General features: G+C 36.4%; 1 protein-coding gene across 1 annotated transcript in view; it reads right to left on the minus strand.

Moving 5' to 3' along the window:
• Positions 1 to 19,647, minus strand: part of Itfg1 (integrin alpha FG-GAP repeat containing 1) — a 157,564-nt gene that overhangs the window by 16,352 nt on the left and 121,565 nt on the right. Inside the window, exons 7-10 of the mRNA XM_008829638.3 lie at positions 18,662 to 18,812; positions 16,436 to 16,544; positions 11,193 to 11,236; positions 4,070 to 4,148 (exon numbers count right to left, since the gene is read on the minus strand). Coding sequence (XP_008827860.2) covers positions 4,070 to 4,148; positions 11,193 to 11,236; positions 16,436 to 16,544; positions 18,662 to 18,812 — 383 coding nt within the window. The remainder of the gene's footprint in view (positions 1 to 4,069; positions 4,149 to 11,192; positions 11,237 to 16,435; positions 16,545 to 18,661; positions 18,813 to 19,647) is intronic.

A 19,647-nucleotide genomic window follows, 5' to 3' on the forward strand; every position in this document is an offset into this window, starting at 1 on the left:
CCTGATTTGTGAAAAACTGTCCATTGATGGGACCAGCATCTGTGACCTGACTTTGCAAAGGACTGAATCACCAAGCAGGCAAGACTCAATTCAAACTCCAGGCTCCCCTCCTGCTCTCTCTCCTTGACATTTATGCCCCCTTTATGTAATGCCAGTTTAGCAGGCCAGCACTATCCTGCTCTGCTCTCTTCTTCTCTATCTTCTCCTGTCTCTATTTTTTTTCCTTTTTTTTTAACCTTTGGTAGTCTTTACCAAAGTACACAGCCTGACTTAGTTTGCAAGAATTCAAAGGAATGATCATAAATATGGTCAAAGAAGTCAAAGAAGACACAATAAATGTCTGAGTGAATTCCAAGAGAATAGAAATAGCTAAATGAAATACGGGAGTCAATACAGAATAAATGCAATTCAGTAGAGGCAGAAACACTGGGGAAAAAGAGTTAAGCTGAAATAACAGAAATGAAAACATTCAGTAAATTTAAAAAATACCATGGAAAGTGTCATCAATAGAATGGATCAGGAAGACAGAATTATCAGAGCTTGAAGACAAGGTAGAGGGGTTGGAACATTACATACTGGCAAAGATAAATTTAGAACACCAAATAGGACCAGAGAAGAACCTTCCCACAATGTAGTCAAAACATTAAATACACAGAACAAAGAAAGTGTATTGAAAGCAAATCTCATCAGAATAATAGCATATTTCACAAAAGAAACAAAAATCAGGAAGGCTTGAATGACGTACTTCAAGTCCTAAAAGCCAACTGCCAACCCAGACTACTATACCCACCAAACCCATCTGTCACACTTGAAGGAGAAAATAACAAATGCTGGTGAAGATGTGGTCAAAAGGGAAGCCTTATATTCTGCCAGTGGAAATATAAAATTAGTCTAGTCACTATGGAAGTCAGTATGGAGGTTCCTCAAAAAACTAGAACTAGAACTACCATATAGTCTAGCTACAGCACACTTGTGTATTTATCTAAAGGACTCCATGTCAGCATATTACAGAGATGTTTACTACACATGAATGTTTATTACAGCACTTTTCACAATAGCTAAGCTATGGAACCAACCTAAGCATCCAATAACAGAGAGAATGGATAAAATATACTATATATAAACAACGGAATTTCTTTCAGTCATAAAGAAGAACAAAGTGAAGTTGTTTGCAGGAAAAAGGAAACAAGTAGAGATAGTTACATTAAGTGAGTTAAGTCAGTCTCAGAAAGACAAATGCCCCATTGTCTATTATTTTGGGCTTCCTAGATTTTATATAGACACATACATACCTGTTTGTCATGGAAGTAGAAGCAAACCTGTCTAGGGGAGCAAAGGTGATTAATTTAAAGGGGGAGGGTGAAAAAGGGAAGTGGGGGTACAATGGGAATATGCTCAACTCAGTTTATATTTGTAAGACAGTATTATGTAAAATGAACATATACAGTGAGAAATTTCAGACACCCCGACTTGAGCTATATTGTGGTACTTTTTGAGTAATAATCATTAAACATATTCTTCCCATCTGTGACATTACTTCTAGGTATTACTATTTAAGCATTTCATTTTTATTTATCTATTTTTATTTTATGTGTATGCTTTGCCTGCATGTATGTAAGTGGATGCACAATTGCATTGTGTATGCAATGCCTGTGGAGGCCAGAAGAGGGTGCTGGGTCCACTGAAACCAGAGTTCTGGATGGTTTCATTGCTCTTAACCACTAATCTATCTATTTTTAGTTATCTTCTTGGTTTGTGTTTTCTTTTTTATTATTTTGTTCTCTCTAGCCCCTGGAACTGAGGAAAGAACCCAGGGACTTGTGCTTGTTAGGCAAGGGCTCTACCACTGAGCTAAATCCCCAGGCCCTAAACATTTCATTTGTCTAGCTGGGTAGCAGCATCAAATTGTAATCATGTAATGTACCTGTAATAGAACCCAGTTTGTTAGTGCAGTATTGGCTGGACACTGCTCACACATCTCCATAGTTTTCTGTCTGTCTAGCTCATGGGCTCTGTCTCTCAACTCACTGATGTTTATTGTTGCATTGTTTCAATATAGTGCCACCCAGCTCTAAACCCTGTGAGCTACTATAATGACTGGCTTTGCAAAATACACTGCCCACTGCTGTACTAGTAGAAAAACTGTTATGGGAGTAACCAAATATTTTCTGATTGGATTTAAGGCCCACTTTACAAGATGTAACTCATACCTAGCACTCTTACTGGGGCCAAGAATGTGCGGCTAGATAGGTTATAGACCCTGCTATGGGAGGGAGCTGGGGAGAATCTACTACTATTATTCTGCTAAATGGACACAGGATTGAACCAATTCCTAATGACATTGTTATATCCGTTACTGCATTTCTCAACCCTCATCAGAGAACCTTTTTGCAGTAGATTGTGATTAACACAGAGACTCACAACTAGTCAACCTGTAGAGAATAAGAGACTGCAGTCTGCTCAGCTCTAAATGGGACATATTTATCACATCCCTCCCCCAAGGCTCAAGAATTATTGAAGAAGAGGAAGGAGGGGGCAGAAAGCATCAGAGTTGGTAGATGACTACAATGAAAGTGTTTTCTGGACACAACAGGGCAGTTGCACATATGAATTCACAGCAATTGTGACAGCACAAACAAGAAAGACCTTTGTAAGCTCAAGCCAGACAAAATCCCAGCATGGGGCGGGGGCGATGGGAATGAGCTGACAGGTGCTGAGAGAGTCAGTTTTCTTTAAGGGTGTGAGGACTGGTAAGTGGACTATGCTCCAGGAGATGGACCCATATCAAAGAGTATTTAGGTAGCACAAATTGGATTAAATGTTTTTTTTTTTTTTTTTTTTTTTGTCTTTTTGAGACAGGGTCTCCCTGTAGCCCCAGCTGTCCTGGAACTCACTATGTAGACCAGGCTGGCCTTGAACTCAGAGATCTGCCTGCCTCTGCCTCCGGAGTGCTGGGATTAAAGGTGTGCGCCACGACACCCGGCTGGGCTTTTTTTTTTTTTTTTTTTTTTTTAAAGTAGGAGGATATGAAGTTGGGTGGGTAGGGTAGTGAGGAAGGGGACTGGAATATGACCAAAATACATTGTATGAAATTCTCAGTTAATAAAAATATTTTAAAAAGAAAAAACAAATAAATAACTAAAGAAGTAAAAGGCAATAAAAATTTAATACGGATAGGAATTAAAACAAATAATTTCTTTCTTGTAGTGGTATATTAAAATATTTGATTACAATTATTCTTATCAGAATTTTCCTTAGAACATTTAAAATGTTTTTCTTCTATGGGATATTCATATGCTGAAGCAGCAATAAGACTGAGTCTAAAATATTTGTAATTAGCTAAAAGTAAACACATTCTAGTATATTTGATTTATTTAGGGTCATTATATACAAAATTGGCCACTAACACATTCCTTTCTTCTTTTAAAAGAAATCTCATCAGTAGACTGATGATGGCAAGTCTGCTTGTACTGTTTAATGGGCAAGGCTCTAGGATTCTCAAAGAAGCATACAGTACATTAAGATTTTATTCCTTATGCAGGTAGTTGGATTTACTGTAATTTGCAACTAATCACAGTCATCTATCACATGCAGACATCCTCTTCAGATTCATTTCCCTCTACTATTTATTGCAAGTAGATCATGCTATAAAAACGTATATATTATAAAAATATACCACAAATCTCTCTTTTCTAGCTCCTTTCTACATAAGAAAATCTAGGATTATTTTATTTTTTATTATTAATTGGATTTCTAGCTCTTACTTTTCCTAAAATAAGCTTATGTAATTTGGTATTTCATTCTTTAGGATTACTTGCTACTGCTCAATATACTAGTTACTTCAGCTGAGAAGTAAGGATTATGGGTTTGGTTCATCACAGTAGTAGCAAATGAAGAACTAAATAATGTTAATATTTTTATTATGAATATCTATTGTAATTTGTTTATATAATAAAAATAAAAATTTTATTCAGGGATGTAAAAACATGATTATTTTTGACAGAGCTTAATTTCAAATATATTGAAAGAAGGTGTTTCTACATATTATAAACATTAAAATCAGCCTCACCTGAGCCATTTTTCAGATATCCATTTGCATCTACAGTTGTGTACATGATATAAGGTCCAGGCTGGTTCACTCCAAAGGGCTGTAGCAGAAAAGGAAATAGTTTGGAAAGTAAGTAAATGATTTGAAATTTCAGGCAAATTTAGTATACAGTAAAAAAACAAAACAAAACCTTTTTTTAAAAGAATATTTGTATTTCACCATTTCATATATTTATATAACGCATCTTGACTGTACTCAGCTCAGATCTCCTCTCCTGCCCCCATCAGGGCCCTCCAATCCCCCACCTTCATGGTCTCTTCTTTTTTAAATAGCCCACTGAATCAAATCACTGTTGCTTGCATTTCCATGTGTGTGACACCATGCACCAGAACACAGGCAACTGCCAGGGGCCAGAAAATCTCTTACATATAAGTCTTAAATAACTGATATTTACTTAAGAAAACATTTCCATAAATAGATAATAGTGCAAATTAGAACCTGGTTAGTAATAAGTTCTTTAAAAAATTATGTTTATGTGTTTATTTCTGTTTTTGTGTGACTTATGTGACTTTATAGTTACATTTATATAGTTCAGAATTTTAACTGGATATTTTTAAGATCTAATATTGTCTCTATAAGGGTAAATATTTTAAACAAAAATTTCTTTACTATTTTGCTTTCATGCAGAACAAAACTACAACAGTTTTGGAGCCAGGGATGTGAGTTGTGGGAGAAAGTGCTTGAATATTCTGGATTTGATGTCCAGTAATGAGGAAATCAACAAAACCCAAATCCCCAAACTGACAACAATTTTATAGTATTTCTGTTGAATTGGACATATGTTTCATTTTTCTACTAAAACACTAAAATGCCAAAGTCTAATCCATAATAATTACAATCAAATGAAAAATATTGACATTTAGTTCTACCATATTTAATCCCTTGTGTATTTAGAGAATACATTACCTTCCAGTTTTTCTTATCTGAGAAATTAACAGAGCCTAATTACAATGGTAGTTTATCTCAACTTGCATATTGTTTCTTATTTATAGAATTGTCTTTAAACTTTGAATAAAACAATACGTTCATTTTCTTTGACATCAACTCTTAATTAAATAGGACATAAACCACAGACTGCAATGAACATCCCATTAAAAGATGACAAACATTTAAGAAATGTTTAAAACCCTTTGAATATTCATCACAGAAAAGAAATTCTACTGATCTTCCCAGGAAAACTGTCCTTCAAAAATAAAGAGGGCCTGCTTGTAGCTCAACTGGGAGAATGCTTGCCTAGCATGCATGAAGTCTTGGGTTCGATTCCTAGTACCACATACACTGAGCATGTTAGTACATGCCTATAATCTTAGCACTCAGGAAGTGGAAGCAGGAGGATCAGAGGTTCAAGGGCTAGCCTGGGCTACATGAGACCCTGTCTTAAAAACATCAAGAAACTAATATAATTAAAAACAGAATCTGCTATGAATACATTTGATTTAGAGGACATCCTACCGTAGTTTCTCCTGGCTGAACTGAAAGTACAACAGACACTAACACAAATAGAGAGTACTGATAAAGGTAATTATAGTAAATCCAATATACAGTATAAATGTATATTTGCAGCTCTTTTCTCCTATCTTATTTAAAAGACTATTGCATAAAGCAATAATTATAAAGGACAAGTTGTTGGGCTCCCATAGTCATAACACAAGGGACTGGGAGCAGACCGAGGTATGTTGGAACAGTTTTTGTAGGCAACCTAAGTTAATGAGGGGTTAATATGAACAAGATTGTTTTCAGTCAAAGTGTTCATTGTAACCCCAAGCAACTACTAAGATGATAAATAAAGCCTCCCTTGCTTTCCTTGTAGTCCCAGGCCTACCTTGGGTTGTACAGCTCCTGTACTGGCTCAGCCTGGGGAGTTCACCAAAACCTCGCCATCTACACTCCTGGCTTAGCTTGGGTCCCACAGGTCTTACACTGACCCAGGCAGGCGAGCACCCAGAAACTTGCTGCGCTCCCTCCACTCCCACCACCTTCCTCTCACTCTGAGCCTAGCTTGGTGGAGCAGTCTGCATACCAGGCCACCCAAGTGAGTTCCCCAGAAACTCCACCCCTGCTAGCATAGCTGGGATAGTGCAGGCTGTGCAATAGCTCAGGGAGACCCAGCATGGAGTCAACATTTGCAATATTTGTTCATCATTACCAGGCTGAAATGACCTAGTTGGCTTTATCCCCAGAGATGCAGGGATGGATGGTTCAACATATGTAAGTCAAATGAATAAAATAAATATGAAAAGACTTGAGGACAAAAATCACATGATCATCTCAATAGATGCAGAAAATGTGTCTGACAAAATCCAACATGCCTTCATGATAAAAGTCCTAGAGAGAATAGGACAATAGGGAACATGCCTCAACATAAAGGCTATATATGCCAACCCACATTCTAACATTCTACAGGGAGAAAAACTCAAAGCATTCCCATTAAAATCACTATCCCAACTCTTTCAATATAGTGCTTGAAGTTCTTTTACTTAGAGCAATAAGACAAGAGAAGAAAATTAAAGGGATATTAATAAGAAGTCAAATCATCATTTGTAGATCATATGTATAAGAGATCCCCCAAATTCCACCACAAAACTGCTAGAAATGATCAATACTTTCAGCAAGTGGCAGAATACAAAATCAACTCATAACAATCAGTAGCCTTTTTATATGCCAATAAAAAAAGCATGCTGAGAAAGAGATCATGGAAACACTTTTATTAACAATAGCTTCAAAAATATCTAGGAGTAAACTTAACCAAGAAGGTAGAAAAGCTCTATAATGAAAACTTCAAATCTCAAAGAGACTGAGGAAGACACTACAAGATGGAAAGACCAACCCCCACACTCATGGATTGGTAGAATTAATATTGTGCAAATGACTATCCTACCAAAAGGAATTTACAGATTCAATGCAATCCCAATCAAAATCCCAGTGAGGAAGAGGCAGGCAGATCTTTAAGAGATTGAGACCAGCCTGGACTACACAGTAAGTTCCAGGCCAGCTAGGGCTATAGGGAAACCCTGTCTTAAAAAAAACAAGAGGGAATTAAAGATAAATATTTTAACATAAAGACAGTAATGGTAGAAGAAGGAACAAATAGTACAGCATATAGAAATGAAATAGAGAAATGACAGATATATATATATATAGTGTCTGATCAGTAATTATATTAAATATTAAATACTTTACATTCTCTTATTAATAAGACAAAGAGTACCAATATACTGTTTACAAAAAGATAACTTTGAAGACAACAGAAAACGTCAAAGTGAAATCATAGAAGGTAAACCAGGCAAATACAAATGAGAACTGTAATAGCTATACTGATAAGACAGACTTTAGATCAAAAGTCTTACTAGACACAAAAGACACGTGATAACAAGCCCAGCTATGAGAAGATATTATAGTTATAAACTATGGCCATCTTACAACAGAGCCTGAAAAATATATATAAAGAAATGGAACCTGAAAAATATATAAAGAAATGGAGGGGGAAATGCATAATTGCAAGTAACAATAGAAAAATCATTGATAAGGCTTCAAAATGTATGTAACTACTTTTAGGAAATGACACTTGACAAGTTTTGGTACAGTGTTAATTAGCTCAGTAAGACATTAAAACACTCTTTTCTACCATTAACATGTGTGAACCTGAATGGTTTTTTTCATATATTTCCACCAAAATACCGCATGTGAAAACACTGACTGCAGAAGCTATGAGCATCTGCTGTCATATATTATGTTAGTCTTGAGGTGATCCGAAATAATTTAAACAATGCCACTCTTTACTAACTTATTTGGAAAATACAGATTTTCAAAAAATATAAATTTCATTGAAGTACTGAATTTATTTTTGAAAAAATGTAACATTTAAGTTAAATTTCAAATAATGTAAGATTGATACATAGAAATCAGGAAAAAAGCAAAGCTCTGTGTTTTGAGAATCACTACTCTGGACTAGCTGTTATAATGAACAAGCCTTTATTTTATTTTTTTATCACTTTATTTTTCCCACCTGCAGTGATCTAGCTGCTACCAGCGTCTTACTCTGTATATCACAGTGTCATATATTTTAGGTTTCTTCTCCCCATTAGCCTTCATGTGCATATTCAGTAGAAAATGTACCTAAATAATTGTGCTTATAGAAAAATACTAAGAAGCCTGAAAATTGTTTACTTTGTGTTTCTTCAAATTTATCATAGACACCAGGGGTACCGCTGTATGCCTCAGTTATATTAGGTCTGATCCACAGACTATCATATATTTTATAAATTTATAATTTGAGAGGGTATTTAATCATACGATTGGGGAGTTTTCAACTTAAGATTCAGCTAAGAAGTTGTGAAGTAATTCCCCTGGATGATTTAAGTACTTGTGCATACATCATACATTTCTTTCTGTGAAACATATGATAAAATCATAATTCTCAATGTGAAGGGAACTTTGGGAGATAATTGGGGTCAGGTGAAATCATGAACGGGTGGTTGTATTGATAGTTAGTGTCCTTCTGAGAATATCCACTGAGTGCTTACTCACGTTCCAAGTCCTAGAAAGTGAGGGAAGGCTCCACGAGCACAATGTGACAAGGTAACTGTCTGGAGGCTAAGAAGGACGCCTTCACCAGAACCAACTATGCTGGCACTGAGACCTGGGACTTCTAGCCTCTGAGACAGTGAGTTTTCAGTTAAGTCATCTTGCCTGGTGTTCTCTTAAAGCAGCCTAGACTGACTAATAAAATAAAGCAAGACATGTGAATTTATTCTATATACTTCATATCCAGAAATTTTTTCTAAATTCTGAAAATAGGAAGATAGTAAAGCCAGACATTCAGGGCCAAAAGTTCTTCCCATCCACATACTGTATTATGTCAGCAAAGTTACTTCTCTGAGTTTCAGTTTCTTCAATTAGGGATAGTCATAATACCTGTAAAACAACTGACTAAATGCATGTGAGGGATGCCTCATTGAGGCAATGTTGTAAGACTCCCAAAGGTTAGTCACAGATAGTACTGTACCATGTATATACTGGTTTTTTCCTATATATTATGCACCTAAAGTTTAATTTGTAAATTAGGTAGAGTAAGAGATTACTGTAAAATACATTAACTATAACAATATCCTGTCATAAAAGTCATGTGACTGTGGTCTCTACCTCTGCTTTGAGGAGTACATCGGTTGTTTGGTATACAATTTTTAACTTCCTCATATGCCCTCAGTGTTACCACATAGGAACAAAGTTAATCTCTCCTTCTACATATTTTAATCCCTGTTGCCTCTTGCATTTTTATGAATGTAGGTTCTGCTGTGCATCTTCTTCCATAAGAGCAGTTACAGTTACAGACCTGCTTTGGATGGCATCCTTTTTCCTTAATCAACTCTGTCAACCCTGCTGGAAACATGGCAGCAGCATCTATTCTAGTAGACGTAACCTCTTCATTAACCTATTTTTTTTTTTTAGTATAAAACTATTGTTCAATCAGTGTATTCATTCTTTACTTGTAGCAAATGCCTTGGTGTTGGTACAGGATGTAGAGATATACCATCTACCTGCATTTCAGAACTAAGACACTCATGTCCTCATTATCCCAAGTTGGCTGCTGGTAACTCACATCCTACTTAGAGACTCTCAGCTAGAAGGAGTGATCTCACATACATTATCACCTGTTCTTGAGAGATGTTTGAGTGTAAAGTCTGATTAATGTAGGAGTGCAGAGGTCTGGTCACTTTGTCTCAACTGGGGTCATTTCTGAAGAATCACACTAGCTTTTAGCTCTCCACAGACTGAAACCAGACTTTTTCCTCCTTCCAATCTTGCTTTCCTCAGTACTTCTGGATTACTGTTCCCAAGTAGGAATAGTTAGAATATGAGACTAAATCAAAGCATTTAACTTTGTGTTGTAATTTCTCTAAATAACTATGACTTTGGATACTTTAACTTCTCTCAGACTCAGTTTTCTTATCTTTAAAATGGTGGCTAATATATTTGTATGTGTGTGTGTGTGTGTGTGTGTGTGTGTGTGTGTGTGTGTGTGTGAGAGAGAGAGAGAGAGAGAGAGAGAGAGAGAAATAGAGGTTATTATAGAGCTTTTTATAAAACAGGTTATTTCAGAAAGTAAGCCTGATAAATTTCACACTTTGTTATTTTAGTGACATATTCCATTAGACAGTAAACCAGTATTAACATTATGAAAAAGTCATTGAGGAAGGGGAAGACAGCTCAGTGGGTAAAAACCCATGCAAACCTAATGACCTTAGTTCGCATTCCTGGAACCCATCCAAAAACCAGATGTGGTGGCGCGTGTCTGTAATCCCAGCACTGCTACAGCAGAGGAATGGTAAAGAAGAGAACCCCTAGAAGCCTGTAGGCCAGCCAGCCTGGATATGGAACACGGAGGCAAAAAGAAGAGACCCTGCCTCCAACTAGGCACATGCTTGCCCCTCACATCACACACACACACACACACACACACACACACACACACACACACCACACACACACGTACAGAGTCATTAATTGCCTAGTATGTGCTTGACTTTGTGCTTTGTATCAGTTATTCAAAGATTCTTGACCTCAGTGGGTTGTGGTCTAATGTAGACTAAAAAACTAAAAAACGGTGAAGCAATGGAAAGATGCCATAAAAAGGCAGCAGTAATCCTTAGAAGGGTGGGGGGATATTTTATTTCTATTTTATTTTTTTGAGATATGTCTCACATATCACAGGCTGGCCTCAAACTTGCTTTGTAGTTGACGATGATGACCTTGAACGTACGATCCTCCTAGCTTTACCTCGTGTGTGCTAGAATTACAGGTATATACCACCATGTCTGGTTTTATGCAATACTGGTGATCAAATCCAGGGCCTAACTAGCAAGCCCTCTAGGGCCTGAGGTACATTCCCAGTGCTAGAGCAAAAAAATTTTAAGGAAAAGTACTGAATTCCAGCAGTTTCCTTGAGTAATGAAGGATACTTTAATAACTACTAAGCAGTAATAACAATTTTGATTATAATCTTTAACAACTATTTTGTGTGTATCTATTTATTTTGAAAAGAATTCTCACTGAAATATTTATGACCAAAAATTAAGTTACTTACTGTTATCTTACGAGGACAGTCATTAGAACACAGACCACTAAGAACTGTGGAAAAATAAAGAATAGGCTATTGTTACTGTTATAACATAAATTTCTATTTAAAATGAGATCAAATTTCCTCCTAAATTCTACTAATGTACCCACTGGATTCATGATTACATACAGGAACCATTTCAGTGCCTTTAGATCTGAACAAATTAAATTTCTGTTATTCACCTTATGCCTGTACTTTCTTTTTAAAATTAAAAAAATTTAAAATGCTATGTGTGGATGTGCATGTGCCATGGTGTGTCTGTAGAGGTCAGAGGACAATCTTGGGTTCTTGACTTTGAGACAAGGTCTTTTATTGTTTGCCTTTGAATATGCAAGGCTAGTTAGCCTGCGAGATTCCACAGATTCTGTTTCTGTTTCCCATCTCATCTCAGGAACTCTGGGATTACAGACCCACAACCACACCCAGCTTTACTGGGGTTCTGGGGAATCTAAGGTCAGATCCTCATGCTTGTACAGCAAGTGCTCTGAGTACTGAGTCACCTCCCTGGACCCACTCCACTCCTGGTTCTGTTTTCTAATTGATTAGCAAAATTCCAAGGATGACTAAGAATCTGCCAGAAAGGTGCCAAATACAAGCAAATTAAAATGTGTTTTAGGAAAAACAAGTACAACATTTAGTACTTTATAGCTCAACATAGACTCTTATCTCGTCAAAGACTGTAGGTCAAAGGTTTTGGGCACAACAATATAAATGCTTAAAACTATTGAAGTGTACCTTAAAATTATATATGATGGCAAATTTGTTACTTCTAAACATCACAATTAAAATGAGATATTTACAAAAAGATATTTTAAATCTGCTAGACAACTATAATAAAAAGAGATTCTTTATGAAATACACAAGAATTCAATAAAAACAAATTTTAGAGTTACATGATAACACATTATCAAGGAACTGGAGTAGTTGGAACCCTCATACACTGTTAGTGGGGCTGTGGAAGGCTGTAGCTGCTTTGGGGGGAAAAATGTAGTCATTCTTCAAAAGTTAAACATAGTTTTCCATTTGATCAAATAATTCACTGTTAGATACATCCCAAGAGAAATGAAATATCTATGTGTGTGCATGTATGTATATATGTGTATGTGTATAGATATACAGATAGATGCACAATATGTACATCTATGTGTACATACAAGTATGTTATATTTAATATATGTTATATACAATATATAACATAGTTACTATATAATAACTTGTATATTCACATTCATAGCACCATCATTTATACTTGCCAAAATGTGGATACCCTCCAACTATATATCAACTGATAAAACTATGGTATAAAATGTAATAGGATGTTATTCAGCAATTAAAAGGAATATTTTTATAAAACATTGACAGATATTATAGCATAAATGAATCTTAAGACCACTGTGTTAAGTGGCCCTAAGGAAAGGAGCCAGTGACATGATTCACAAATTATGATATGTTCAGAACATGCAATTTGATAGATATATAAAGATCAATGGCTGCCTATGGCTGGGGCTAGGGACAAGGGATTAAGGGCACGCTAAATGGTACAATTTCTTTTTGAAATGTATATATTTAAAAATTATTGTATTGTGCAATTCAATGAATATAACCATAAAATATACCTCAAATGCTATCACATGTGAATTGTATACACAATAAAGTTGTTAAAGTCACATCTGGTGGTACCTGCCTGTAATCCCAACACTTGGAAGGCAGGGGTTTTGAGTTTGAGGTCAGTCTATACTAAAAGTGAGTTTGAGGTCAGCTTCTGCTACATAGTAAGCACTTGCCTCAAACAAAACAAAAAACCAAAAGAAAACAACAAAACAACCAAAAAACAACTTCCATCAAAAAAGCTAAAATCCAAATCCATAAGTTGTTACAAAATAAAAGAAATATAAACAAATTTAAGACAAATTTGTTAGGCCAAATTGGATCCCAAGATGGAGTTACTACTGACCAGCAACATGGATCACAACCTGGTGGACAGCATTCTGGGAAACAGAAACTAAATCATCCTAGTTTCTCAGTAACCACCTGACCTTTGTTTTAACAATGCACCCTGATCATAACAACAATTTTCCATCGCAGCCAACTGAAAAACTGGAAAACACCTAAATGAAACAACCCCCAACAAGGCACCTGCTACTGACTCACCTTACTGCTACAGTTTTACCTTTCTATCCTCACAAAAGAAAAATCCTATAAAATCCAGTCTGCTGTTATGAGAAACCACAGCTCCCTTTCTCCCATGGGAGCAGTCCAGCAGCTCATACATACATCCCAATAAATTTCTTCTTTTCTTACCTCAGAGCGGTCTCTAGTGGTTCTGGTCTTTTCATGAACCTAACAGCTGGGTTCACAGCTGTTCTCAGTACTCACATGGTGGCTAATAACTGACCCTAACTCTAGTACCAGGGTATCCAATGCCCCCTTCTGTCCTCTGTGAGCATTGAATGCACAATACACTTACATACATGCAGCAAAACACTTAAACACAGAAACAGAAATTTAAAAAGACATATATTATCCTTACGCTGTGTTGATGGTCATGATTTACTTACTAGGAGGGAGAGATGTTGATGCAAATGTCATAAATAACTGTGATTTCAGAGTGCTCAAATATCGTGGAATACCATGCAGGAAAGAAAGGGGATTGTATATCACAATAAATAAAAACAGAATCCTGTTCTTCATAAAGATGATTCTGGTGATCAAAGGTCAAATGACAGATTTTTTTTGGACATGTTTTGATTCTAGTGGTGATAAGAGTTTCAGCTGAAAATCCCTTTGGTAACCAAAGTTTGCATTCCTCAAATGGTTATATTTAGATTTTGTACTTCATCCCTAAAGGATTAAATCTGAAACTATTATTCAGCCTTGTGTTTCAATAAACTGAACAAGGTACTTTTAATTATGCATACAATTATGACTGGTAAAAAATGTAAGAACTCTTTATCTTGTTATCCTGAGGGTTAAAGTTGAAGAAAAACCCCAGCAAAAAATATATACACTTCAAATGATAAAAGGTAATAGTGTGCCAAATAAACACAGTTTTTGTTATTTTTAAGCTATAAAAAGGCAAAGCAATATACACTTGAAAGTCAGAAAAGATAGGAGATGCTCACTCACACTGATGAACATGGAGAGACATGGTTAAACTCAGACATCAGGATCTGGTGGCTGTAGCAATGCCGAGTAAGGAGCCATTTTCACTTCCTCCCAAAAGGACTGAATTTGTTTCTCAGAACAGGTCACACATTTTGCCATTCTGAACCACTCACATTCATTCATTCCTTTGTTACTTTTCTGGGTTCAGGTATTTGTGTTCACTTCAAAACTGGAGCAAGTATTTCTACAAAGCACACCTATCTTTTCATTAACAAACACATAAAACTATCTTGATGTCAACTACAGCAATATTTAAAAAAAACACACCAGTCATCTTTCAACACGAATTTATGATAAAATTTCCAGTAAACTAGGACTAGAGTTAACCTTTTAACTATGACACAAAGAAAAACCCTGCTAGAGTTAACACACTTAATGGTAAAGATGTAATGCTATTCCCTTAAGATTGGAAATAGGCATAAGATGTCTACTTATTCTTTCTAGTTAGCACAATAAAAAGGCATCAAAAGCAGAGATTAGAAAAGAAAAAAGAGAAAATTGTCCCTTTATCCAAATGTTTGTCTGTGAAAATCCCAAGAAATCAATTAAAAAATACTCTCCTAGTATCAGTAAGTAAATCCAATAAGGTTGCAGTAAAGAAAAAAAAAAATCCAAGTTTATTTCCATATACTAAAAACAAGCATGTGGAAACCAAATTTAAACACTCAACAGTATTTAAAGTCTTTCCAAAGAAAAGAAAATAGGCATACACTTAAGATATACAGCACTTTTATGATAAACATAGATACCAGATGGCGCACACTGGCAAGGAACTAGTTAAGGTGAATAAAGTCAAAAATAGCAAAATTCTCAGTGCTACAGAAGATACACTTAGAAGAGATCTGAAAGAACTCTGAAGTACCTTGTTGGATTAGAAATGGAAGTACTGGGATGAATTCACAGCTTTATAGTATATACAGAGATGTAACAAGTTACAAAGTGGGTGCTGGAGAGATGGCTCAGTAGATAAGAGCACTGACTGCTCTTGCGAAAGACCTGGGTTCAAATCCCAGTACCCACGTGGTGACTAATAACAATCCATAACTCCAGTTCCAGGGGTTCTGACAACTTCTAGTCTCCGCAGGCATTGTATGACATGGATGCACTTACATATATACAGTCAAAACTCATACACATTTAAAAAAAGTTACAAAGGTACCTATTTATATAAGTATGCAAAGTCATACTATCATTTTTCTACCTTTGTCTATAAGGAACGTGGAAAAAATGAAAACTCACCAGTAACAAGTATACTAAGCACTCCATCATAACCTGGCTTTTACGTACATGGAAGAATGTGTGATTCAAGCATCGGGCAAGGGATGTGTAAGATGAATATTAGAATACCAACTTATAAATGCAGAAGGAATGATGGCAATACAGACTCATTTGACAAAGGCTGACTGAGGTTAGTGATATCAATGGATATTAATAGAAGCAGGTACAGGGATGATAGAAAAAGGATACAAATACTATCAGAACATTTCTCTGTAATAACCAATCAATTAAGAGGGGGGATGAGGGAATTTAGGAGGGATAACTGGTGGTCATCCACATGAGCAGGGTGGATCACATGATTCCTGATTTGATGAGCTAGAAAGCTCAAGAGTCTCTGTTCTACAGTTCTTTGCTGTGGGATTTTTGCCAAAAATGAGGGACCCGAGTTAGGTATTGAGGAAAGAGGGTTACCTAACAGAATGTAAAATTTGAAATCTTTAAACTGATGAAGGTAAAAATAGAAAATGCCTGAAAAAGTGTTCCAGGTTGGGGGAGTCTGAAAAACGGTGAGAAACTCAACAGATATCCTGGACAGAATACTAAACCAGAGGGGAAAAAGAGTCATTATTGGTACAGCTGGTAGAATTTGAATGGGGCCTATGTATAGCTAGCATGACGTATTGCTGAAGTTTATGTCCTAATTTGGAGAGTGGTACATGAATTTTACAGAAGTGTGTACTTGTGCTGTGTAACATGTGGAAAGGAAAGGAGAAAAAGTGGGAAGGAGGGGGAAGATGAGACGAAATGGTAATATCGAAAATACTCACCAATGACTTTAACAAAATAAGCATCTGCTTCAAAATTATTTTTTAGCATATGAATGGCAGCATCACTCTTGGTGTCGCCTTTACTCAGTATCACAATGTCTAAGATTCCCTGAAAGAGCAAACAGAAATGGGAAGAGCAAACTACTAGAAGAAGGAACAGAGAGACTGCATACGTAAAATGTATGCTTTGTGCTTCATTTTCAAAAGGTGTCACCCTCATTGCTGAAGACTTGGTTGCTAGCCTGTGGTACTAATGGGAGTTGGTGGGAACTCTGGGAGTGGGGCCTAGTCATGACGTTACGTCCCTAATGTTCTTGAAGGGGAAATTTTGACCTCAGCCCCTTCCCTTCTCTCTGCTTCTAGGTGGTTAGCAGAACTCCTGCTCCATGTGCTCCTGCCAGGATGTACTGTGACACACAGGCCAAAAAAGATCATGAACTAAAACAGAAATGTTTATGCAAACAAAACTTCCTCCTTCTAAGTTACTTTTCTCAGGCAGTTTGTCAGAGGTAGAAAGCCAACTAACAGCACATTTATCATATAAGTATAAAACTTATTAAGTTGATATTTGAAATAAACACACTAAAAATGTAAACACATACAACTTAAACAGCAGACTATAAACAAAATGAAAAATACCTACTTTTACTCTTGAGAAATAATTGCTAGCATTTTGATATATTTCCTCCTGTCATATGTTCATACATTTTAAAAACTATTAAAATTTTTTTAATTCATTACTGGTGTGTGTGCGTGTGTGTGTGTGTGTGTGTGTGTGTGTGTTGCAGATTGTATATGTGGAAGTAAGATGACAACTTTCAGAAGTCTGTTTTCTCCTTACACTGTGTGTTCTGGGGATCAAACTCAGGCTGTCAGGCTTTTGCAGCAAGTGATTTTACAGGCTGAGTCATCTCATGGGCCTGTGCAGACATTTTTAAAAATGTTGATGATAGGCACGGCCAGACCCTCTGCAATCACAGATGAATTGACTTTCACTATCACACTATCACCATCTTTATTTTCTTACCCTTAAAAATGCTGAAACTTAGCTAATTTTATTGAAGAAAAAAGTGCTCATTTAAACCAAAGCTCTTCAGTCTCGCATGAAACTGATCATTTATCATTTTTTATTATGGGCTTTTCCTGTAGATTCTAATTTTCTAGAATTTTTGGTGACACATCAGTTTCTATGGATACTTTTACATTAAAGATATTAATTATTCACTCATTCATAGCATTTCTATTTTTCGTATTTGAAAACAATTTTAAATTTGATTTATTAAGCTTCTGATGTACAGAAATTAAAAATTGATTTGTAGGCAATTCTCTTGATTTTTCTCCCTTATAATATTTCTGCCAATTTCTTTTAGGCTTGGAAATTGCTAATGAAAAGTGAAATGAAATGAGATGTGGTAATAGGAGAAACAGAAGAAAACAAGGATATGAATTATTTATAATTGAGAATAAGCCTCAAACCAAACCAAAATAGGATTACTGTGGAGACAGACATCCTGATAAGCACTTTACTTTTTACAATATATTATCTTGCAAAGATATATTTGGATTCACTACGTTTTCAAAAAAAAATTTTCTTCCCCTTAGCTGAGCATGGTGGTGCACACCTTTGATCCCAGTCCTTGGGAGGCAGAGGCAGGCGGAAATCTGTGAGATGAGACCAGCCTGATCTACATGGTGAGTTCCAAGTCACCTGATGGTACAGGGAGACCCTGTCTCAAAAAAGAACATCAAAAAGGGGTGGAAAAAAAAAAAGGTAAAAATATGTGTCCCCACCAGTGGCAAATTAGTTTTTCTCTTTAGGAAGGTGGAAGCCAGGTATCTCTAATGGTAAGCAAATCCAGAATCTCAGGAATCAGTTGTTCCAGTTTGAGGGCAAAATTGCCAGCTGAACTCATTCTGCAGACCAAAATCTACCTGTTAGTGTTGCTGTTGTTTACTGTTGAACACATCAGTCAGGCAGTCTTCAAGCACTAATTTTTAGTGGTTTAATTCAAAAAGCACAAATGAGACACATTTTCATATTCAACTACAGAGATCAGCTAGGACTAACATTGATCTGTTCTGCTGCCATTTCACACTAAGAGGCTTTCTTTAATGGATTAGTTTACTTTCACTGCTACTCCATTTTCTGACATGTATGTGAAGCTGTAGTGCGATGAGACAGATGGTAATTAAACCCCGAACACAAGAGGACAGCTCTGAACTCACATCTTCATAAATGTCAAAGAAGGTGGCAACCATAGCATCTTTGATGAGATTTAGGCCAGGGAGCTCCCAGTAGACTTTAAACATCCGATGTACCTCCTCACAGCTGGCGTTATTGCAAGGGACATTCTCCAGTAAGAAGGCCTGCTGACTGCTGCATGACAGACAGAAGGTGTTTAGTTAGTAACACCAGTGTTGACAGCAGTCACCGTGCTGCATTTTCTAGACACAATCTGAATTTTCTGACACCACTGTGATTATTGAATTGAGATAAAAAATATTTAAATTGTTGGCACCATTTTTCAAGTTTTGACAGAAATCCTCTTAGTTTTTGAGGCTAGTCAATTGCTGTCATCTCTTCTGTTATATGAGTTTCTAAATTTATCCCTCTTTCCTGTCTCCACAGTCACTCACCCTGTCTTCTATTTTAAGTTCCTGAAATACACATTTTAGGGTGTAGCTGTCTTCTCAGAACTGAAGCACTTTTTTGCTGGAGGTTCATAAGGCCCAGGAAGTAAATGGAACTTACAAGGCCCAGGAAGATCCTGAAGCTTATAAGATTTATAAAGCCCCTCCCTAAGGCTGTAAAAGCAGTAAACAACTGGAGAGAGGAGACTCATCAGGATAGCTGCTTGCAAGTGGTGTTCCAGAGACACAGCTTTTGTGAATCATCTCCCTTGGTGATAGTGGGGTGGGCTATTAAGTGGTACAGTGGTCTTTGAATTACCCACACTTCCAGCAAGGAATCCCTCACCTCTGTTCCTGTTAAGTGACCCCAGTAAACTCACTGTCTCAGCAATACAGTTTTGTGTTTAGTTGGTCTGTGATCTGTGTTCTTTCAAAGAGGAATTCTGCTAGTGTTCCCTCAGGTAAAGTCCCACAATAGAGACACATTATTGCTCAATGATTTTGAATTTGAATTGGAGATTCCTGATTTCCCTAAGTCTTACAACCCATTGTGTTCATAATTTCAAATATAAAGCAATAGT

Source organism: Nannospalax galili, unplaced genomic scaffold (assembly GCF_000622305.1).
Source record: "Nannospalax galili isolate Female #2095 unplaced genomic scaffold, S.galili_v1.0 scaffold894, whole genome shotgun sequence".
NCBI classification, from domain to species: Eukaryota; Metazoa; Chordata; class Mammalia; order Rodentia; family Spalacidae; genus Nannospalax; species Nannospalax galili.